Below are 23,281 nucleotides of genomic sequence, written 5' to 3' on the forward strand. Positions count from 1 at the left end.
CCTTTCATGGCTGCACCTCTCAGCTGATGGCACTCTTCCCTCCTTTGTCCCTTTAAGCCTACAGGTGGTAAGCACTTTCTGCCGTTGCCAGGCTCTGGATGCCCCCACCCCCCACTGTACTTTGTTAGTTCCCTTAATCCTGCCCGTATCTCTGTAAAATACACTCTATTGAATTCCTGTTGTTAGACCTTTTCGAGTGTGCCATCCGTATTCTGATAGGATCCTCACTGATACAAACCATGTATTTATGTATTACAAGGGTTTAAAAAAATGCACAAAAAAATGTGTACATAGGTAGAAAGTGCCAAGTGACAAAACCAGGTAACAAGTCGTTGCGAGGAACCTCAGCTCCCACATCTGTACACCAAGGGTTTTTGTGAAGATCAAACGAGATCCTGTCAAGTGTCTTAACGGGCGTTTAGTGAATGTCTTCCTATTCGTTGTCATTGTTACTGTCACTGGCGAGAGTGTGGAAATTAAAAATGTAGGCCTCCCACTCTGCTAAGAATTAAATAAATCTATTCATTTATTAAAGAAAAAAGTGAAAGAAAGCCAAAGTAGGAGGGAGAGGGAAACTGAGTCCTGGACAAGGACGATGCTTCTCGTTCCGTTTCCTGCATTCAAAGTTCCTGTCTCCGTCACAGTTTATACGGGCACCGGGGAGGGCAGGCCATGGAACCTACCGTATTTCCAAGAAAGCAAAAACAAAAACAAAAACAAAACCCCCAAAACCGAGAACTCGGCCCATTACCGAGCTACACAAGCCGGGGGTGGTGCGGGGCGGGGGGGGAAGTCCCGGAAGTTGGCTCGGCGGCCCCGCCCACGGGAGTGAGCCCCGCCTCTTCCGGGCTCCACGGCGGGCTCGCTTTCGAGAACCTCTGGACCCGGGATCGTGGATTCCACGTGCGTATTGCTATCACGCGTCAGTCCTGACACCTTGTCTGCCACACCCTTTCGCCACCCTCTCCAGGTCTGACTCAGGCCGCGTCCGTGTCCCTAGCGGGCCCGGCCCAGCTGTGTCCAGCTGCGGCGCATTCGTGGGACCTTGCGCGCCTTCCCGAGCCGCGCGGCAGGGCAGACTCCCCGCGTACCCTCAGCCCCTCTCGCCCGGAGCGCTCGGCCAACGCAAAGCCTGGGACCTCCTCGATTATGTCATGCTAGCTGTTGGGGATGCAGCCCTGCCGTGGGCAAGCCTGTCCCTGAGCTCTTGGGGCTTCTGTTTACGGAGTGATAGACGAAAGTCAGATGGCTCACGTGTGATAATTCCTATAGGAAGGACGGTATAAAGGACAACTGGGAGGGGGCCCAGCTTCAGAAAAGGGTGATCAGAAGCGGGTGGGGAGCGCTGAGAAAGGCGGGGATCGAGACTGATCGGTCAGGAGCATCATCGTTCACGGAAATGAGGCCTGGCCCGAATGGAGATTTTGGGCTAGTGGGGCAGGTAGAGCTTAAAATGAATTAAAATGTCAGTTACTGATAAGCACTGGATTAATAATCATTTAAGTTATTCATATATAATTCTAAAGCTTATGTTTTATAATTAATTAAATTTACATTAGTTGTAATTTAATTATGACTAATTAAATTATATGCAAATATTAAACATTAAATTAGGCTTTCCTGGGTGGCTCCGTCGGTGAAGTGTCCAACTCTTGATTTCAGCTCAGGTCATGATCTCAAGGTTGGTGAGTTTGAGCCCCACATCCAGCTCTGTGCTGACACCACCAGAGCCTGCTTGGGATTCTCGCCCTCCCTCCCTCTCTCTCTCTCTCTCTCTCTCTCAAAATAAATAGACTTGAAAAACAACCTAAATTAATTAAATAAAACAGGGCTGTCTGAGAGGGGCTAGTTCAGAAGGGTGGATCAAGGAAGTCCCTTCCAAGAAGGTGGTTTCACCAGGAATCTAAGTCACAAAAGTGCTAGCTGTGCAAATACCCACGTGAGAAAAATACCTTCCAGAACTGAGATTGACAAGTTAAGAGAAACAGAAAAGAAGCCAGTGTGGTGGGGCCTTGTGGATGAAAAAGAGTGTGGCATAAGATAGGGTTGGAGTAGTGGGCAGTGGCCAGACTAGGAAAGCCAGGTACTGGGTTGGAAGGTTTTACCACATGTGATGAGAAGCCATGATCTCATTTATGTTGAAATATGCCAAGTGGCCGGTGGCTAGGGCGGGAGTGGGATTGGGGTGCTATTCAGGAGGTCCCAAGTGAGTGATCGTAGTGACAGATAGTAACAGGGATGGAAGGATGTGGACAGATCCGGGGATGTGTTTGGAAATGGCTTTGCTGGCAGATTGGGTATACAGAGAGGGCTCAGGGAAAGAAGAATTAAGGTAGACTGTATTTTTGGCTTGAGCAGCTGGTTTGTTAGTGTCGACCGGAGGGAGAAAACTGGGAGAATAGCAGGTCTGGAGGAGTGAGGAATCAAAATTTCTGTTTTGGCCCAAAACGGACAATCATCTGTGTTTATGGCACATCTATGTGGAGATGTCACGTAAGCATTTCATTTTATTATTATATTTTATTTCTTTTTATTGTTTAAGTTTTGTTAATGTTTATTTTTGGGAGACAGAGACAGCATGAGCGGGAGAGGGCAGAGAGAGAGAGAGAGGGGGAGACCCAGAATCGGAAGCAGGCTCCAGGCTCTGAGCTGTCAGCACAGGGCCCGACGCGGGGCTTGAACCCACGAACCGTGAGATCATGACCTGGACCGAAGTCAGACGCTCAACTGACTAAGCCACCCAGCCGCCCCGCATTTTATTATTATATTTCAAAGATTTTATCTTGACGTAATCTCTCCACCCCACATGGAACTCGAACTCCCAACTTGAGGTAAAGAGTTGCACGCTCCACTGACTCAGCCAGCTGAGCACCCCAGTCATGTGAGCATTTTAACGTACTGCTTTGGCGTTTCAGGGAGAGTCAAGATTGAGTTCAGTTAGGGAATCTGTTGGCAGATAGCAACTCAAATAATATGAAATTGCCATTTTTGGTTAAAAGAAATGGTTGAATGCTGGCATTTTCAGTTGCTCAGTCTACCAGACAGTATTTAAAGCCACGAGTCTGCACAAAGTCACTTAGGAAGAGCGTGTAGAGGGAAGAGAATGAAGGACAGGTTCCCAGCAAGTGCCTTGGAAGGCAGAAGAGTGTCAGAAGAATGGTGTCATCTGACTTCAGCAGCCGGGCCCAGTCCGGCTCATCCTATAGATTTACACTTAGATGCCATTTTTCCCTGCAAGTCTCTCTTAATTCCTAAAGTGCTAGGTTGGTACCCACAGTCTCTTGGCCCTAACCACAGTGGCCTGGAAACGTTTGGGTCCTTGCCTGTCTCCCTCAATAAAATGTAATCTCTACGAGGGCGGAAATGGTTTCTGTGTTACTCGTAGTTATGTTCCTAAGATCGTGCGTGGGGGCCCGGCAAGGAGCGTGTGTCGAGAATGTACCTGTTCCTACGTTTTGCAGGATTAATTAAGACCCCCAAGCTTCCGTTTTTCAGAGTACCTCTGAAAACGCCCCCTTCTCCCCCACCCCATCCCTCATGCCTCCAAAGCCTCATCTGTCTTTGGAATATGAAATCAGTTTGACAGGTTATAACGGGTGTTACTTTTTAGGAACCTAACTCCTCTCTCCAGTACGGGACACCTGCAGAGATGCCCTCAGTCCTTCACTTCTATGTCCGTCCCTCTGGCCATGAGAGGGCGGCCTCTGGACACACTCGGAGGAAGCTGCAAGGGAAATTGCCAGAGCTGCAGGCTGTCGAGACCGAGCTGTGCTACAACGTGAACTGGACAGGTTGGGCCAAGTATCGGATTCTTGGGGGAGGTCTACCAGGCCAGGGGCCGTGTCTCAAGGTATCCTTGCCCTGTCCCTCCGTGCAGCGGACTCCCTCCCAAGCGCCGAGGAGATGAAGAAGCTCACGTGGCTCTTTGGCTGCCCCTTGTTACTGGGTGATGTTGCCCAGGAGTCCTGGCTCCGTTCTGACTCCAGCGACCTACTGCTGGAGGTCGGGCCCAGGCAAGTGTCTCAGCCCAGGGCGATCCATTCCATGTTCTCGGGCATTCCTCCCTTCCAGGCACACTGCCCACCCCTTCTGCTTCCATTCCTCTCCTTCCTCCCATCTCGATCCTTGGCGGATCTGTACTTCCTTCGTTCCGTCCTCCTCCCTGCCCGGAACGCCACACCCCGCCCGGAAAGCCACTGAAACCGGGGGCTCTGGGGTCCTAACCATCCGGCCCACTCCTCAGGCTGAACTTCTCCACCCCAGCCTCTACCAATATCGTGTCCGTCTGCTGGGCTGCGGGGCTGGGGGCCGTGGATCGCGTGGAGACTACCCGGCGCTACCTGCTCTCGGTGAGGCGCGAGATAAAGAGATGAGGTCCTGAAATTTACAGAGATAGTAAAGGAGAAACGGGGAGGAGCTCTTGGCTTTAGGCCTGTCCTGTTTGCAAGTTGTTCACTGCCTGAGGCTACCTGGTCGAGGGCTGAACGGGGACAGAAGTCCAGCCTGTGTGCCCCTTACGTGGACTCGTGCCTGGCAGGGGCGTGTTGTTCTAATCAGAACACGGGCACCACGGAGACAGCAGTGGGCTGGCCCTGCGTGACTTAGAGGACCGGGGTGCACCATTTTGTCCACTCTTCAGCTTTCCACCCCCTGTCCTCTGCGTGTGTCTCCGCCCCTAGTTTGCCAAGCCCCCTTCCTCTGAGACGAAGACCTTGGCTCTGGCTACCCTGCATGACCGGATGACAGAGCAGCACTTCCCGCGGCCCATCCAGAGCTTCTCCCTTCGGAGTATGTCAGCGCCTCTCAACGGCCAGATCGACATCCTGGCAGAGGGCCGGCGTGCCCTGGAAAAAGCCAACCAGGAACTAGGTGAGCAGGGGTGCCCGGGAGGAAGGCCCAGGCAAGGCCAGTCGGGATGCCGGGACCCGTGACAGTGGGGGCCTGCACCCCACCGTCCGCTCTTCCCGTGGTTGTCTCCTAGGCCTGGCCCTAGACTCCTGGGACCTGGATTTCTACACCAAACGCTTCCAGGAGCTAAAGCGGAACCCCAGCACCGTGGAGGCCTTCGACCTGGCTCAGTCCAATAGGTGGGAAGGAATGGGGGCCGTCCTGATGTCTGAGCCCGTGGAGGTTGGAAGGGGAGGGCGCAGGGACCCGCCTTCACGGCTGTCTTTTGGCACGGGGGCGTCCCCGAGTCTGTCTGGGGGCCCGGGCTCCACGTCCATGCAGTCGTCTCCATTCACGTCTTGACGCCCTATTCGCTTTGAGTCTGAGCGGTCCACAGTGAAAGAACGTTTGAGGCTTGTGGGCTTGGGAATCTGGTGTGACCTGTTATCTGAGTGAGAGCTGGCTGTACCGTAACAGTTGCTGACAACAGTTGCTGACGCTGGTGGGGAGAGCCGGCACGGTGTGCGAAGTGACCTGTGTTTCTGCCTACCCTCCCCCCGCTCCCCCGTCACCCCTGCAGCGAGCACAGCCGACACTGGTTCTTCAAGGGCCAGCTCCACATGGATGGGCAGGAGATGACGCACTCCCTGTTTGAGGCCATCATGAGCACTCAGGCGTCCTCGAACCCCAACAACGTCCTCAAGTTCTGTGACAACAGCAGGTGGGCTGGGTCCTAGGCTGGGGTGGCCTCGGGTCCAGGAGAAGGGAGGCCCCAAGCCTTCACGGGGTAAGCGCAGACCCCAGGAAGGAAGCAAGGTCCAGAACCAATGTGTCCACAGTGCAATCCAAGGGAAGGAAGTCCGATTCCTACAGCCCGAGGACCCCACGCGACCAAGCTGCTTCCGGCAGCAGCGGGCGCTGAGACATGTCGTCTTCACGGCGGAGACCCACAACTTCCCCACAGGTGAGCTGGGTCCTGGGGACAGGTGAGGGAGCTCGGAGTGTAGGGTAGAGTGAAGGTCCTCAGCTGAGTCTGGGAAAACAGACAGGCTGGTTGTCCTGAGTTTTAATGGGGTGGGCAGGGCTGGGGTCTCTCTCTGTGGTACCCATACCTCTCCCCCGTCTCTTTACAGGAGTAGCCCCCTTCAGTGGGGCGACCACAGGCACCGGGGGCCGGATCCGAGATGTCCAGTGCACGGGCCGTGGCGCCCACGTGGTGGCTGGGACTGCTGGCTACTGCTTTGGAAACCTGCACATCCCAGGTCCTGCCTCTTTGCTCCCTGCCGTCCCTTCCCTGTCCCGGCAGGCCTGGAGCACCTCTGTTTCTTAAGGTCATCCTGGGTGCCTTTTCTTGGGAGTCAGGGCTCCAGTGTAGCTGGCCTTTCATGGACTGTGGCCGTGAGGACTCTTAAGCCCAGGGGAGACCCAGGTGCCCAGATAGGCTTTGCAGAACTGCAACGTTCTTTCTTTTTTTTAAGTTTATTTATGTTTTGAGAGAGAGCGCAAGCATGAGTGGGGGAGGGCAGAGAGAGGCGGAGAGAGAGAGAGAATCCCAAGCAGGCCCCGCGCTCTGAGCACAGAGCCCAACTCACAGCTCATGGAATCATGGCCTGAGCCAAAACCAAGAGTCTGATGCTTGACCGACTGAGCCACCCAGGCGCCTCCTGCAATTTTCTTTATAAAATAGCATCTGCTCAGCAATGAAACATGGTGTTGGGTCAGTCTTAATGATCACCACCTGCCCCCAAAGTCTAATTTCTTAGAGAGCCCTAAGAACTCTGATCCCTAGACTCAAGAAAGGCTGGTGTGGGAGGTGGGGAACAAGATCGGTGCTTAATCACAGGCTCTATACCTCCTTGAAATAGAACTTTCAGAAGCGGGACATTCCACCCACACGGGCGGTCCTTGGTGGATTAGACTCTTCCCAAAGGACCCTGGCGCCTCTGTCTTCTTTTTTTTTTTTTTTTTTTTTTTTAACGTTTATTTATTTATTTATTATTTTTTTTTTTTTTTTAATTTTTTTTTTTCAACGTTTATTTTATTTTTGGGACAGAGAGAGACAGAGCATGAACGGGGGAGGGGCAGAGAGAGAGGGAGACACAGAATCGGAAACAGGCTCCAGGCTCTGAGCCATCAGCCCAGAGCCCGACGCGGGGCTCAAACTCACGGACCGCGAGATCGTGACCTGGCTGAAGTCGGACGCTTAACCGACTGCGCCACCCAGGCGCCCCACGTTTATTTATTTTTGAGACAGGGAGAGACAGAGCACGAACAGGGGAGGGTCAGAGAGAGGGAGACACAGAATCTGAAGCAGGCTCTAGGCTCTGAGCTGTCAGCACAGAGCCCGACGCGGGGCTCGGACTCACGGACCGCGAGATCGTGACCTGAGCCGAAGTCGGCCGCTTAACCGACTGAGCCACCCAGGCGCCCCTGTCTTCTGTCTTTACGGCCAACCTTCCCCTTTCCTTCCAGGTTACAATTTGCCCTGGGAGGACCCAAGCTTCCAGTATCCTGAGAACTTTGCCCGACCCCTGGAGATCGCCATTGAGGCCAGTAATGGGGCTTCTGATTACGGCAACAAGTTCGGGGAGCCAGTGCTGGCCGGTGAGGCTGGGGGTGTGGGGGTTAACGGACACCTAGTACTAGAGGTGGGGTGGGGTGAATGACTGAGTGAGCGCTGGGTTGTGGGGGGGGCGGTACTGACTGGCCTCTGTCCCCACTGTCTGTGGTGTCCACGCTCCAGGCTTCGCCCGCTCCTTGGGCCTCCAGCTCCCGGACGGCCAGCGGCGTGAGTGGATCAAACCCATCATGTTTAGTGGGGGCATTGGGTCCATGGAGGCTGAGCATGTGAGCAAGGAGCCCCCAGAGCCAGGTAAAAGCCCACCCCCTTTCTCCATATCCAGCCGGCTTTGTCCGCAGCACCCAGCAGCTGCTGGAGGGGAATTTAGAGGCTACGCTAGGGTTCGTTTTTATGTGTTTATTATTTATTTATACACACACGCACATATTTTTTTTTTCTTATTCTCAAGTTATTTATTTATTTTTTTTTTCAACGTTTATTTATTTTTGGGACAGAGAGAGACAGAGCATGAACGGGGGAGGGGCAGAGAGAGAGGGAGACACAGAATTGGAAACAGGCTCCAGGCTCTGAGCCATCAGCCCAGAACCTGACGCGGGGCTCGAACTCACGGACCGCGAGATCGTGACCTGGCTGAAGTTGGACGCCTAACCGACTGCGCCACCCAGGCGCCCCTCTCAAGTTATTTAACATACACTATAGTCTTGGCTTCAGGAGTAGAACCCAGTGATTCATCGCTTACATACAGCACCCAATGCTCATCCCAACAAGTGCCCTCCTCCGTGCCCATCACCCATTTTCCCTACACCCATCAACCCTCAGTTTGTTCTCTGTATTTAAGAGTCTCTTATGGTTTGCCTCCCTCTGTTTATATTTTTCCTTCCCTTCCCCGACAATCAAGGGGTTTGTTTTTAATCTCCCAGCTCCTGTGTCTTCTCCCCAGTATAGGTTTTCTTTTTTTTTTTTTTTTTTTAATTTTTTTTTTTTCAACGTTTATTTATTTTTGGGACAGAGAGAGACAGAGCATGAACGGGGGAGGGGCAGAGAGAGAGGGAGACACAGAATCGGAAACAGGCCCCAGGCTCCGAGCCATCAGCCCAGAGCCCGACGCGGGGCTCGAACTCACGGACCGTGAGATCGTGACCTGGCTGAAGTCGGACGCCCAACCGGCTGCGCCACCCAGGCGCCCCATCCCCAGTGTAGGTTTTCAAGGCAGGACGGCGCTTTATGCCTATGGGGCCGTCTCTGTCTGTGTTGGCTCTGTGTGCACCTGTTTCCTTCTACCCGCCAGGGGCCTGCCCTGCTAAGTCGAGGCAACCAGCGCTGTCCTCCAGGGGCTTTTATCTGCTCGCTCCGTTCAGGTGGGCAACCATTTGTCAGGCCCCACCCTGTGCCGGATCATGGGGTACGATCAAGATACGAACCAGGTCCCGTGTATTGAATAGGTGACCCCGTCACATGGTTCAGAACTTAAAAGGCAAACAAGGTTATACAGCAAAAACTGTCCTTCCCTTGACCTCCAGCCACCATGTTTCTCTCCCTAGAGATAATCACTGTTAACCAGTTCCTTGCGTACCTTACTGGAGATATTTCCAGCATATGTAAACAGACTTGGGGCGCCCAGGTGACTCCGTCGGTTAAGCACCCGACTTTTGATTTCGGCTCAGGTTATGTTTTCACAGTTCGTGAGACTGAGCCCCGTGTCGGGCTCGATGCCGAGCATGGAGCCTGCTTGGGATTCCCTCTCTCCCTCTCTCTGCCCCTCCACTCATGCGTGCTAAAAGGAAAAAACTTGTTTAAGAAAACAGACCTATATGGGGGCACCTGGTATGCTCAGTCGGGTTAAGCGTCCGACTTCGGCTCAGGTCATGATCTCATGGTTTATGAGTTCGAGCCCCTCATCGGGCTCTGTGCTGACAGCCCAGAGCCTGGAGCCTGCTTTGGATTCTGTCTCCCTCTCTCTCCGCCCCTTGTCTGTTCCCGCTCTGTCTCTCTCTCTCAGAAATAAATAAACATTTAAAAAAAAAAAGGGGGGGGGGGAAGAAAACAGGCCTATATGTATATTTGTCCCTTTTTTTATTTTTATTTTTTTATTTTTAAAAATTTTTTTTTTTTCCAACGTTTATTTATTTTTGGGACAGAGAGAGACAGAGCATGAACGGGGGAGGGGCAGAGAGAGAGGGAGACACAGAATCGGAAACAGGCTCCAGGCTCTGAGCCATCAGCCCAGAGCCCGACGCAGGGCTCGAACTCACGGACCGCGAGATCGTGACCTGGCTGAAGTTGGACGCTTAACCGACTGCGCCACCCAGGCGCCCCTGTCCCTTTTTTTAGATAAGGAACATATACGCACACTTCTATTTTTTAATGAAATAGAGATGTAATTTGTGTATCATAAAGGTCACCCTTTTAAACCCACATCAGTGGGGTTTTTTTTTAGTGTATTCACAAAGCTGTGCATCGATTCCTACCAATTCCAGAACATTGTCGTCGCCGCCATACTCCTTAGCAGCACCTTCCCCCCTCAGCCTCTGGCGGCTGCTAATCTACTTTCTGTCCCTGTGGATTTGCCAGTTCCAGATACTTCATGTAAACGGGATCATACGGTCTGTGACCTTTTGTGTCTGGCATCTTTCACTTAGCATATTTTCAAGACTCACCTGCACCAGAGCATGTATTGATATTTCTTTTTTTTTTTTACAGTCAAATGATACTCCGTTACGTAGACCTATCGTGTTTATCCATTCCTCAGTCTGTAGACATTTGAGTTTCTTCTACTTTTCAGCTCGTGTGGATAGTGCTGCTATAAATATACGTGTACACGTTTTTCTTTCTTTCCTTTTCTTTTTTTTAACGTATATGTATTTTTGAGAGAGAGAGAGCACAGGTGGGGTAGGGGCAGAGAAGGGGGAACAGAGGATCTGAAGCGGGCTCTGCACTGACAGCAGGAAGCCTGATGTGGGGCTCGGACTCACGAACCGTGAAACCATGACCTGAGCTGAAGTCGGACACTCAACTGACGGAGTCACCCAAGTGCCCCAAATATATGTGTACACGTTTTTCTGTGTCCACAGATTCTCGTGTCTCTAGCCTGTATAACTAGGTGTGGAATTGCTGGGTCACTTCGTCACTATGTGTAACTTTTTTTTTTTTTTTTTTTTTTAACAATTTAACATTTTTGTATTTTCATTTTTGGGACAGGGAGAGACAGAGCACGAACAGGGGAGGGTCAGAGAGAGGGAGACACAGAATCTGAAACAGGCTCCAGGCTCTGAGCCGTCAGCCCAGAGCCCGACGCGGGGCTCGAACTCACGGACCGCGAGATCGTGACCTGAGCCGAAGTCGGCCGCTCAACCGACTGAGCCACCCAGGCGCCCCTACGTGTAACTTTTTGAAAAATGGCCAGACTGTTTTCCAAAGCAGCTGGACCCTTTCACACTCCCCCCAGCAATGTAAGAGGGTTCTGATTTCTCCACATCCTCACCAAGTCTTGTTGATCTTTTTTGATTCTAGCCATCCCATGTCATAAAGTCGTGTCTCGTTGTGGTTTTGATTTGCATTTCCCTAATGACTGATGACGTTGACACTCTTCATATGCGTTTGTATTATGTCTTCCGTGGTGAAATGTCTGTCTGGATTCTTTGTCCATTCTTTTTTAAATTAATTAATTTATTTGTGAGAGGCAGAGTGTGAACGGGGGAGAGGCAGAGAGGAAGAGAGAGAATTCTAAGCAGGCTCTACGCCCAGCGCAGAACCCAATGCGGGGCTTGATCTCACAACTGAGATCGTGACCTGAGCCGAAACCCAGAGGCAGACACTTAACCTACTGAGCCATCCAGGCACCCCTCTTTGTCCATTTTTATTTTATTTATTTTTATTAATTTTTTAAATTTACATCCAAGTCAGTTACCATAGAGTGCACTAATGATTTCAGGAGTAGATTCCAGTGATTCATCCCCTACGTATAACACCCAGTGCTCGTCCCAACAAGTGTTCTCCTTAATGCCACGTGCCCATTTAGCCCATCCTCCACCCATAACCCCTCCAGCAGCCCTCAGTTTATTCTTTTTCTTTGATTATTTTTAAATGGTTTTTCTTTAATTTATTTTTGAGAGTGAGAGAGCATTAGTGGGGGAGAGGCAGAGAGAGAGAGGGAGTCACAGAATCCCAAGCAGGCTCCAGGCTCCAAGCTGTCAGCACAGAGCCCGACGTGGGGCTCGAACCCACAAGGTGAGACCATGACCTGAGCCAAAGTCAGACGCTTAACTGACTGAGCCACGCAGGCGCCCCAGTTTACTCTTTATATTTAAGAGTCCCTTATGTTTTGTCCCCCTCCCTGTTTTTATATTATTTTTGCTTCCCTTCCCCTATGTTCTTCTGTTTTGTATCTTAAATTCCACATATGAGTGAAGTCATATGATACTTGTCTTTCTCTGACTAATTTCGCTGAGCATAGTACCCTCTAGTTCCATCCATGTTATGGCAAATGGCAAGTTTTCATTCTTTTTTACTGCCAAATAATGCTCCATTGCCTATATATACCACATGTTCTTTATCCATTTGTCTGTCGTTGGACATTTGGGCTCTTTCCATACTTTGGTTATTGTCGATAGTGCCGCCATAAACATGGGGGTGCATGTATCCCTTCGAAACAGCACACTTGTATCCTTTGGATAAATACCCAGTAGTGCAATTGCTGGGTCGTAGGGTAGTTTTATTTCTCATTTTCTGAGGAACCTCCATACTGTTTTCCAGAGCGGCTACACCAGTTTCTTTGTCCATTTTTAAATGGGGTTGTCTTTTTTGTGTAGTTATAAGAGTTTTATATATTCTAGATGCTAGACTTTTATCGGGTAGGTACATAATTTGCAAATATATCCTATTCTGTGGGTTGTCTTTTTACTTTCTTCGTGGTGTCTTATGAAACCCCAATGTTTTTAATTTTGGTAAAGTCTGGTTTATCTATTTTTTCTTTTGCTGCTTATGGTTTTGATGTCACGACTAAGAAATCATCGCCTAAGCCAAAGTCCTTAAGATTTACAGCGGTGTTTTCTTGTAATATTTTTTATAGCTTTTAACCCTTATATTTAGGAAGTCCTAAAGATTCACAGCTGTGTCTTTTATATATTATTTTTATAGTTTTTAGCTCTTACATTTAGGTTTCTGATACGTTTTGAATGAATTTTTGTATATGGTGTGAGGTAGGAGTCTAACTTCTCCCTTTTATATGTGGATATCCAGTTGTCCTAACACCATGTTTTGAAAAGACTATTCGTACCTTCTTGAATTGTCTTGGGACTCTTGTCAAAAATCAGTTGGCCAGGGGGTGCCTGGGTGGCTCAGTCGATTAAGTGCCCGATTTCGGCTCAGGTCACGATCTGGCAGTTCATCATTTTGAGCCCCATGTTGGGCTCTGTGCTGACAGCTCCGAGCCGGGAGCCTGCTTCAGATTCTGTGTCTCCCTCTCTGCACCTCCCCCGCTCACACTCCGTCTGTCTCTCTTTCAAAAATAAACAAACATTAAAAAAAATTTTTTTAAAGAAAGGTCCACAGTATTTCCTCTCTGGTAATACAAATGATACTGCAGTGTTTAATTTTGTACACAGGTGACTTTGCGCCTACGTGAATAAATCCGGAGCGTGAATTCCTCAAAGTGTATTTATCCAAAGAATACTTGCGTTTGTAATACTGATTGCTGTCCCGGTCTGTCTGCTTCCCTGTATCCTTACCTTACTCGTGCTGACACTTGTGCGGGATCTTGACGCCGGTGTTTGGACTCTGTCTTCCTTCCTCTCAGGCATGGACGTTGTAAAGGTTGGGGGTCCCGTCTACAGGATCGGAGTCGGGGGTGGAGCCGCCTCGTCTGTGCAGGTGAGGAGAGTAGCTCAGATGCAGCCTCCGGGACATCGTGGGGCCCCGTGCACAGGTGGGGCATGAGCTCCCGGACCCCCTCGCCTGAGCTATGCCCTGCGTTCCCCCAGGTGCAGGGAGACAATTCCAGTGACCTGGACTTTGGGGCTGTGCAGCGGGGAGACCCGGAGATGGAACAGAAGATGAACCGTGTGATCCGGGCTTGCGTGGAGGCCGCCAGGGGGAACCCCATCTGCAGCCTCCACGACCAGGGTGCCGGTGGCAATGGTGAGAGAAGGGGTTCGGACAAGGGTCCCGGCCGCCCCGGGCTCTTGCCAGATTCGGCTCAGAGAGGGGCATCGAGGATCTGCGACTGGCCGCCCAGCCCCGGGTCCCATCCTCCACCCCCTGTACCTTCTGGAGAGGCTCCGCTTTGGGGCGTTGGGAGCCTGCTGCCCTGGGGTGGTTGGTGGTGAGGGTGTGGAAGTGATCCGTGCGGGACACACGGCATCAGGGGCTCCCTGGGAGGCCGGGCACGGTCCTCTGTTCGCCGGGTCCCGACCGTGGCCAGGTCACCACCTTCCCACGCACCCTCTCACCAGGCAACGTCCTGAAGGAACTGAGTGACCCGGCTGGAGCTGTCATTTACACCAGCCGCTTCCAGGTGGGCCTTGTCCCCCCGGGCCTGGCTGCCTCCCCATCCCCGCCGGCCCCTGCCATCTTCTAGCAGAAACGTGAGCCTGGGGAGTGCCCACCGACCTCTTCCTTTCCTCCTCCCCCGTGGATGCAGCTCGGGGACCCGACCCTGAATGCCCTGGAAATCTGGGGGGCCGAGTACCAGGAGTCGAATGCTCTTCTGCTGAGGCCCGTGGACCGAGACTTCCTCAGTCATGTCAGCGCCCGGGAGCGCTGCCCAGCTTGCTTTGTGGGCACCATTACGGGAGACAGGAGGGTGAGTTGGCTGCATGGGTGGGCGCGGAGCTGCGGGGGGGTGGGCTGGAGCAGGGGGTAGGTGCGGGGAGTGGGAGGGCGGGAGTCGGTGGCTCACAGACTGGGAAACGGGGCGGGGGGGGGGGGGTGGGGGCGGGCCCTCGAGGGGAAGCCCAAGCAGAGGGTGGGAAGCACACCTCGCTGCTTTCTAGAAGTGGCCCCTGCTGGGCCTCACGGTCTCGTGCCCTCTGGGCCGTGTTCCCATGGTCTGTAGATCGTGCTGGTGGACGATCGCGACTGTCCCGTCGGAAGAAATGGCGAAGGGGACGCCCCCTCGCCCCCGACCCCTGTGGACCTGGAGCTGGATTGGGTGCTGGGCAAGATGCCTCGGAAGGTGCGTGTGGGTGGGGGCGAGGGAGGCTGGTTTCCCTTCCCCACCCCGGCTCTTTGGACTCCTCCTTTGCCGACGTGCGCCTTCTCACCTGTGTGCCCGGGTGCTCACACCCCTGCCGCCTTCTGTATCCTAGGAGTTCTTCCTGCAGCGGAGTCTCCCCATGCTGCGGCCTCTGGCCTTGCCCCCGGGGCTGAGTGTGCGCCAGGCTCTGGAGCGCGTCCTGAGGCTGCCTGCTGTGGCCAGCAAGCGATACCTCACCAACAAGGTTTCCCTGCACCCCCGCTCTGCCCCTCGTCCCCTGTGCCCTTCCCTCTGCTCACTGCCCTGGCCTCCCACTCTTTGGGATTGCCGAGGGGGCTCAACAGGCCCAAGGAAGGAGTGACGGGGCCCGGCGGCCGCCCCGATGGCCTGGTGCGCCCGCGCCCCGGCGTCCCTGTCCCTTGGCCTCTTGCCGACCCTGCCTGGTCCCGCAGGTGGACCGCTCCGTGGGCGGCCTGGTGGCGCAGCAGCAGTGCGTTGGGCCCCTGCAGACCCCTCTGGCCGACGTGGCGGTTGTGGCATTGAGTCACCAGGAGCTCGTAGGGGCTGCCACCGCTCTAGGAGAGCAGCCGGTCAAAAGCCTGCTGGACCCCAAGGTTGCCGCCCGACTGGCTGTGGCCGAAGCCCTCACCAACCTGGTGTTTGCTCTGGTCACCGACCTCCGGGTGAGTCCCCTGCGGCTTCTGCCCTGGGGCTGCAGGCCTCTGCGATGCACCTCTGTCCACCGCTCTTCGTGCCCGGGACCTCCCGGCCCGGTCTCCACGCGGCTCTCCCTCTCTAATGCCCGGTGTCCACCACTCCCCAGGACGTGAAGTGCAGCGGGAACTGGATGTGGGCGGCCAAGCTCCCGGGGGAGGGCGCGGCTCTGGCCGACGCCTGCGCGGCGATGGTGGCGGTGATGGCGGCCTTGGGTGTGGCGGTGGACGGTGGCAAGGACTCCCTCAGCATGGCCGCCCGGGTCGGCTCTGAGACCGTGCGGGCCCCCGGTATGGCCTGGGGGGGTCCCGGGGAGAGCGGGGCAGGGCCGGCGGAGCGCGGCCGGCACCTCACTGTCTCGCTCCTTGCCCTGCAGGGTCGCTGGTCATCTCGGCCTATGCTGTCTGTCCGGACATCACAGCCACCGTGACCCCGGACCTCAAGCGTCCTGGGGGCAGAGGTAAATGTGGACGCTTCCCCGTCCTCGCCGGGGGTGGGGCGTGTGTGTGTGTTCGGGGGTCTGTGGGTCTGTCCGCGTGCCGGCCGCTTTGGCACTCGTGAGTGTGGTGGGGAGTCCTGAGCCGCGCACCTCCCTCACCCCTTCCCTGTCTCCCCAGGCCGGCTGCTGTTCGTGCCTCTGAGCCCCGGGCAGCACCGGCTGGGGGGCACAGCCCTGGCCCAGTGCTTCTCGCAGCTGGGCGAGCAGCCCCCGAACCTGGACCTTCCCGAGAACCTGGTGCGTGCCTTCCGCATCACACAGGGGCTGCTGCGAGGTGAGCGGGGCCCTGGCGGAGACGGTGTGTGTGTGGTGGATGCGTGGTGGGCGTTCCCCGGCTGAGCTGGCGAGGCTGGGGCAAGAGGGATGCGGCGTCCCCTCTCTCTGGTTCCCACACGTGGCCTGCTGGGTGAGGGCGCGGGGCCGTCAGGTTTGGGCCCTGAGCTTGCTGAGCATTTTTCTCCTTCCTCCAGACCGTCTCCTCTGCTCAGGCCACGATGTCAGTGACGGGGGCCTCGTCACCTGCCTGCTAGAGATGGCCTTTGCTGGGAATTGTGGGATAGAGGTGGACGTGCCTGCCCCTGGGGTCGATGGTGAGGAGCCGGGGGTCTGGACTCAGGCCTGGGTGGCCTGCAGGGTGGGCCCCGTAGACCCCATGTCCTGTGAGAAAATGGAGCATCCCCACCTCCATTCCCTGAGTCCTTTGTCATCTCCCTGACCCCTGAGCCAGGTGAGTTCCCCGCCCCTGCCATCTGAGATCTCCCGAGACCCTGAGGCCACATCCTTGGTCGTGGTCTCCCAGGCCTCACCCCACCCCTGATCCTTGCCTGCGCTCACTCAGCCCTTAGCCGCCGCCCCCCCCCACCCCGGTTGTACCTCCGCATCCCCGGTGGCACCCTTGTCACCCTCCCGCCCCCTCTGTTCCCCCAGCGCTGCCTGCATTGTTCGCTGAGGAGCCGGGCCTGGTGCTGGAGGTGCGGGGGCCCGACCTGGCCCAGGTGCTGAAGCGCTACCGGGACGCCGGCCTGTACTGCCTGGAGCTGGGCGCCACGGGCGACGCCGGGCCCCACGCCCTGGTGAGGGAGCGGGCAGCGCCTCGCGGGGGGGCCGCGGTTCGCCTGTGCCGGCCAGGGGGCGGGGGGCCGGGTTGGACGTCCTTGCTCTGGCCCCTCCCCGTAGGTGCGAGTGTCCGTGAACGGGGCTGTGGTTCTGGAAGAGTCTGTGAGGCAGCTGCGAGCCCTCTGGGAGGAGACGAGTTTCCAGCTGGACCGGCTGCAGGCCGAGCCGCGCTGTGTGGCGGAGGAAGAGCAGGGGCTCAGGGAGCGGACGGGGCCCACTTACCGCCTGCCCCCAGGCTTCCCCAAAGCTTCCGTGCCCCGAGAGCCTGGTGAGGCAATGTGTGCACAGTCGTGGTTTCCCGGACACTGGGCCGGGGTGGAACCCACGGCCCGATGCCAGGGCCTGCCCTGGAGCCGCGTCTGGGGGGATGGCGGTGGGGAAGGAGCCCTCCGGCCCAGAGACCCTCCTTCATCCTCCAGGCGGTCCCATTCCCCGAGTTGCCATCTTGCGAGAGGAGGGCAGTAACGGAGACCGCGAGATGGCGGACGGCTTCCACTTGGCCGGGTTCGAGGTGCGCGTCGTCGTCAGCGGGGCCGGGGCTGGGCCTCGGGCTCTTTGTCCTCCTGAACTTCCCCTCCCCGTCCTGGCAGGTGTGGGATGTGACCATGCAGGACCTCTGCTCTGGGGCGATCGGTCTGGACACGTTCCGCGGCGTGGCCTTCGTGGGCGGCTTCAGCTATGCGGATGTCCTGGGCTCTGCCAAAGGTGGGCGTCAGGCTTCCGCCCACGGCCTCCCGGGGAGGTGCCTTAGCTCCCTTCTTGACTGAGAATTGGCCTCTCTCCTCCCAAGTCTGGGGAGAGAGAGCACATTGACTCTGGGCCGGCTGCCAGCACAAGGCCTGTGGCTAACCGACATGAGGTGTGGGAGCGCTGGGTGGCACATGACTCAACCAAAGGGCACCACTCAACACCAGCAGATTGTGCTGTTAGAAAGCCGGCTCGGCACGGCCAGGTCTTTGCTTTCGAGAGAAGCCGAAAATCCAGATTTTTTTTGCAGAAAATCTCGTTATTTTTAAAAACGTTTATGTATTTTTGAGAGAGACAGAATGTGAGTGGCGGGGAGGCACAGAGACAAAGAGAATCCCAAGCAGGCCCCACGCTGTCAGCACAGAGCCCAACTCAGGGCTTGAACTCACAAACCATGAGGTCATGACCTGAGCCGAAGTCAAGAGTCGGCAGCTTAACCGACTGAGCCACCCAGGCGCCCCTCTATGAAATTTTAGTTAAAAAAAATTGTTTTTAAATGTTTTATTTTAGGGGGCAGGGGAGGGGCAGAGAGGGAGGGAGACACAGAATCCGAAGCAGGCTGCAGGCTCTGTGCTGACAGCACAGAGCCTGACGCTGGGTTCGAACCTGTGAACCACGAGATCATGACCTGAGCTGAAGTCGGACACTTAACCGACTGAGCCACCCAGGCGTCCCACAAAAATCTTATTTTTAAATGTTAGGCAGTGAAATAAAGTGTTGCACATGCCCCGCTGGCCAGCCAAGAAACTTACGGGCCATCTCTGGTCCAGGACTTGGCAACATTTGATTTAAGCAGATAAACCTATTTCTTCCCCTTGGATTTGCCCTGAGTTGCGTGCACGTGTGTGTGTGTATTTTGGGTGCCGGGGAGGGGCGGGGGTGGCGGTCATGGCAGGGCTGGAACCGGAAAGCAGCCATCCGCCTCCGTTCCGGGTCCCTCCCTGACTTCTGTGTTCCCTGCTAGGGTGGGCCGCTGCTGTGACCTTCCACCCGCTAGCTGGGGCTGAACTGAGACGTTTCCGAAAGCGGCCCGACACCTTCAGCCTGGGCGTGTGTAATGGCTGTCAGTTGCTGGCTCTGCTGGGCTGGGTAGGAGGTAGCCCCAGCGAGGAGGCAGAGGGGACAGGCCAGGACTCCTGGCCGGCCCAGCCGGGCCTCCTGCTTCGCCACAACCTGTCTGGGCGCTTTGAGTCCCGCTGGGCCAGTGTGCGGGTGGGTCCTGGGCCGGCCCTGATGCTTCGAGGGATGGAAGGAGCTGTGCTACCCGTGTGGAGCGCTCATGGCGAAGGTCAGCCTCCCGAAGGCAGGGGAGGGTCTGGCCGGGTTGGGGGGGGGGCAGAGGGGAAGCTGTGATCTCACTTCCCTCCTCTCCGCACCCCCCCTCCCCAGGTTACATGGCTTTTTCTTCTCCGGAACTCCAAGCCCAGATTGAGGCCAGGGGCTTGGCTCCGCTGCACTGGGCCGACGACGACGGGAACCCTACAGAACAGTATCCCCTGAACCCCAATGGGTCCCCAGGGGGCGTGGCTGGTGTCTGCTCCCTCGATGGCCGCCACCTGGCCCTCATGCCTCACCCTGAGCGGGCTGTGCGGCTTTGGCAGTGGGCGTGGCAGCCTCCTCCCTTTGACACTCTGAGTACCTCCCCCTGGCTCCAGCTCTTCATCAACGCCCGAAACTGGACCCGGGAGGGGGGCTGCTGAGCAGGGGGGCGTCGTGGGGGGCACCCGGGCCCAACGGTCTCAGCCTGCCCCATCCCCATCTTCAGAAGCACCCCCACGTCATCTCCACAGACGTCTGGGACAGACAAGGACCAAAGCGCCAAAAAAAACCTCAGCTAATGTTACTAATCGGCCCGCTTTTGCCTTACGTTGTTGGATGTGTTCCTCTCTGCCATAGTTTGTTCTTTGTGGACCCGGGAAGCCGCGTGTGGTTCTGAGGCAGAAGCCTGCCTGCAGCAGGGGGAGGGTCCCATCGCCCCAGGCCACTCGGCCCAGTGATCTAGGCGTGCCTCCTGTCTTCCTCCGGGCTCGGGGGCATGTTTTACGTTCCCCTTCCCCACACGTGGGATTGTGGGGCTGGGGGTGTGCGAGAGCACGCAAGTCGGGGCCTGAGTGTTCTCATCAGAAAAACTGCAGAAAGAAGCTTTCGGGATTTCTCTTTTCAAAATGTAGTGCTGGGCGCCTGGGGGGCTCAGTCGGTTAAACGTAGGACTTCAGCTCAGGTCGGGATCTCACAGCTCGTGGGTTCGAGACCCGCGTCGCCGAGTCGGGCTCTGTGCTGACAGCTCAGAGCCTGGAGCTGCTTCGCGTTCTGTGTCTCCCTCGCTCTCTGCCCCTCCCCCACTCACCCTGCTTCTCTTTCAAAAATAAATAAAACCTTAAAACAAAATGTAGTGCTGTGTGATGCAAGCAATTGTTTGCAGACGTTTCTGCAAAACCGGTATCCAGGTGTGGGGTAGGGCTGCCCCAGTGCGGGCCTCTGAACTCAGCATTTGCTTCTAGATTTAGCAGATCCCTTCCTGGCAGAAATGGGCAGCACCTGCTTCCCTAGGATTGAGCCTTCGGTATCCAGTCATTTGGTCATTCATTCCATTAATGTTTGGTGATTAGCTGCAGGGCCGAACACGGTCACGGCTCCCAGGGGTCTTCTGGTGTGAATAGAATTTAAAATCACAGCTATAGGGGCACTCGGGTGGCTCAGTCGGCTTGGTTTTGCCTCAGGTCAGGATCTCACAGTTTGTGAGTTGGAATCCCTAGTCGGGCTCTACTGGCAGCCCAGAGCCTCTCAAAAATAAAGAGTCTAAACAGTATACCAGGAACTAAGCCTGTGTTTGGCGTTTTAAATGTATCTAAATTATGTCTCACAAGAATTCATCAAGATACTTGAGAGGCTACCCTCTTTGTTCTTTTGTTTTTGGTTTTTTTTTTTCTCAAAGGTAGAGTTAAGGTTAAATAGCCTAGGGACACACATCTACGGGGGCGAGCCAGGGCTCGGCCTACAGCTGCTGCTGCCTTCCTGCAGTCACGCCGGAGGCGGCGGGACCCAGAATAATGCTGACGGCCGTCCATCGCCTCCTTTGCTTACAAGACTGTGTGTGCAGAGGTCACTTCCCCAGGACTTGTGCAACTGGAATGCGTTTGCCCCCTGGAGAGTTCAACATCTTTATTCAGGAAATTTCATTCACCAAGGGGCGCCTGGGCGGTTGATTTCAACTCAGATCTTGGCTTCAACTCCGATCATGATCTCACGGTTCGTGCGTTCAAGCCCCCGAATCGGGCTCCGTGCTGACAGGGTGGCGCCTGCTGGGGATTCTTCCCCACCCCCCCCTCTCTCTCTGCCCCTTCTCCATTTGTCCTCTTTCTTTCAGAATAAAAGAAGAGACGGGGCACCTGGGTGGCTCAGTTAAGCGTGGAACTTCGGTTCAGGTCCTGATCTTGAGGTTCATGGGTTTGAGCCCCCTGTCGGGCTCTGTGCTGACAGCTCAGAGCCTGGAGCCTGTTTTGGATTCTGTGTCTCCCTCCCTCTCTCTGTCCCTCCCCCACTCACGCTGTCTCTCCCTCTCAAAAATAAAAAGCAAAACGTTAAAAAAAATAAATAAATAAAAAGAAGAGACTGACTAATGAAACAATTTTAAATTATGGCTCTGAAGACAATAAGCATTTCAGGTCTTTTTTTTTCAACGTTTATTTATTTTTGGGACAGAGAGAGAGACAGAGCATGAACAGGGGAGGGGCAGAGAGAGAGGGAGACACAGAATCGGAAACAGGCTCCAGGCTCTGAGCTGTCAGCACAGAGCCTGACGCGGGGCTCAAACTCACGGACCGTGAGATCATGAACTGAGCCGAAGTCAGACGCTTAACCGACTGAGCCACCCAGGCGCCCCTCAGGTCTTTTTCTTATTGCTTTGCAAACTGACCTACCCTGAGCCGCGGGAGGGGGTGGGGCTAGTAAGGGTCATTTCTGGCTTTTGCTCATGTCTCCCTGATCGTGGGAAACTATAAGAACCATAGATATGCATATACACATACACATATACACATACATATATACATGTACGTATATGTATACATATACGTATACGTATGCATACACATGGAAACAGTAGGCCCCAAATAACCTTGCTTAGACCTAGTCCCCAAAAGGGGGCTTAAAACTTAATCTCATTGCATTGTCGGCCTCCCCACAAAATGTAGTCTTAGCCGGTTAGTAATTTTCTGATGGGTGCCAGTGAGTCGGCCACATGGGCCTCCATATTCAAAGGAAGCCATTGTGTGCGTGATAATTTGGGAGCCGATACCAAAACTTAGATGTCAAGTTTACTTAGCACTTGATGCAAAAGAAGGGTGGTTTGTGACTGGCTGTGGCAGAGAAATTTGGGCACCTGTAGATAGGTTTCGGTTTGGATCACCCTGGCCAAGCAAGACCCACCCTTGGCCACTGCTGAGACTGAGTCCCTGCGGCTTCTCAGCCCGGTCTTTGCTGGTCCTTGACCCAGCTCCTGACTCTGCCCACCCCCTCTGCAAAGATCTTCTAGCAAACTCCAGCAGACTACCTGTTCTCTGCCCCTCATGGTCTCCACGGGAAATGAGCTACTCCAAAATCCACTCCACACCCCTTCCAAGTGGTGGCTTCCATTCTCAGACTTCACACGCCTCCCAGGGATTTGGAGTTGGGTCCTCCCTGTCCCCCTTCTGGATTGTTCTCCATCCCCTTTGAAGAACATCTTGCCCCATTTTAGGCTCATGCCATCCTTTTATATCACCTTCACTCCCTACTTTGTGTTCTTCTGGCTTCCCCATCACTCTGGAACAGAGAGTCACTTGTTCCCCAATGTCTGGTTGGTTCCCCTTCTAGAAATAGAACCCCTGAGTATTTTAGCAGGGGTTGTGTCTGCTTAAAATAAAGATGACCTCTCCCAGCTGCCCTTAACAGGCATGACTGCATCTGACCAATGAGAGAGAAAACCGTGTATACGACTTCCAAGTGTTCTTAAAGGAAGGGTATATGCTTCTCTTCAGCTATCCTTGCTTCCTGATGTCTAGGTCAAAGGTGTGATGGCCGGAACTCCAGCACCCAGCACCACATTGGGCCATGAGGTAGCTTTTGGAATTGGCATCACGTGGGGCAGAGTAACAAGATAGGAGACTGGGTCTCGACACTGAAGACTACATATGAGTCCTGGATGTCTTTTTTTTTTTTTTTCCAAGTTTATTTATTTGAGAGAGAGAGCAGGGGAGGGGCAGAGAGAGAGAGAGAGAGAAAGACAAATGATCCGAAGAAAGCTCTGGGCTGACAGCAGAGAGCCAGATGCAGGGCTCGAACTCACGAATTGTGAGCTGAAACCAAGAGTCAGATGCTTGACCGACTGAGCCACTGGGATGCTTCAAGCCCTAGATGTCATGCTTCTGTCTTGTTTAGCCATATTTGGTTGTTTTCTAACACTGTAGCCAAACCTTATCCTATGCAACCCTTCCTAATTCCCCCTCATCCTTCAAGGGCATTGGTTCCTGGTTCACATCTTGCTGTCCACCCCAATCCCTCCGGT

The 23,281-nt window shown here is 54.6% G+C and overlaps 1 protein-coding gene across 3 annotated transcripts; it reads left to right on the forward strand.

Annotated features, from left to right (window-relative positions):
• The first annotated feature begins 818 nt into the window (after positions 1-818).
• PFAS (phosphoribosylformylglycinamidine synthase) lies at positions 819-19,503 on the forward strand. 3 transcript variants are annotated; one of them, XM_045490338.1, is made up of 28 exons: positions 819-903; positions 3,611-3,791; positions 3,878-4,013; positions 4,244-4,349; positions 4,680-4,869; positions 4,982-5,087; positions 5,468-5,608; positions 5,727-5,851; positions 6,021-6,149; positions 7,360-7,491; positions 7,631-7,759; positions 13,263-13,336; positions 13,447-13,603; positions 13,918-13,979; positions 14,106-14,267; positions 14,520-14,639; positions 14,773-14,904; positions 15,113-15,343; positions 15,484-15,664; positions 15,751-15,834; positions 15,992-16,147; positions 16,344-16,463; positions 16,801-16,946; positions 17,050-17,257; positions 17,409-17,500; positions 17,580-17,694; positions 18,701-19,024; positions 19,126-19,503. In XM_045490338.1, exons 2-28 carry the CDS (start codon positions 3,650-3,652, stop codon positions 19,434-19,436), a joined length of 4,011 nt encoding a protein of 1,336 aa, XP_045346294.1. In that variant the 5' UTR covers positions 819-903; positions 3,611-3,649; the 3' UTR covers positions 19,437-19,503. The 3 variants fall into 3 exon arrangements, with proteins under 3 accessions (XP_045346294.1, XP_045346292.1, XP_045346293.1); XM_045490336.1 differs by having other exon boundaries at positions 833-970; XM_045490337.1 differs by having other exon boundaries at positions 852-922.
• Positions 19,504-23,281: the final 3,778 nt, after the last annotated feature.

The sequence above is a fragment of the Leopardus geoffroyi genome, chromosome E1 (genome assembly GCF_018350155.1).
Source record: "Leopardus geoffroyi isolate Oge1 chromosome E1, O.geoffroyi_Oge1_pat1.0, whole genome shotgun sequence".
Classification (NCBI taxonomy): Eukaryota; Metazoa; Chordata; class Mammalia; order Carnivora; family Felidae; genus Leopardus; species Leopardus geoffroyi.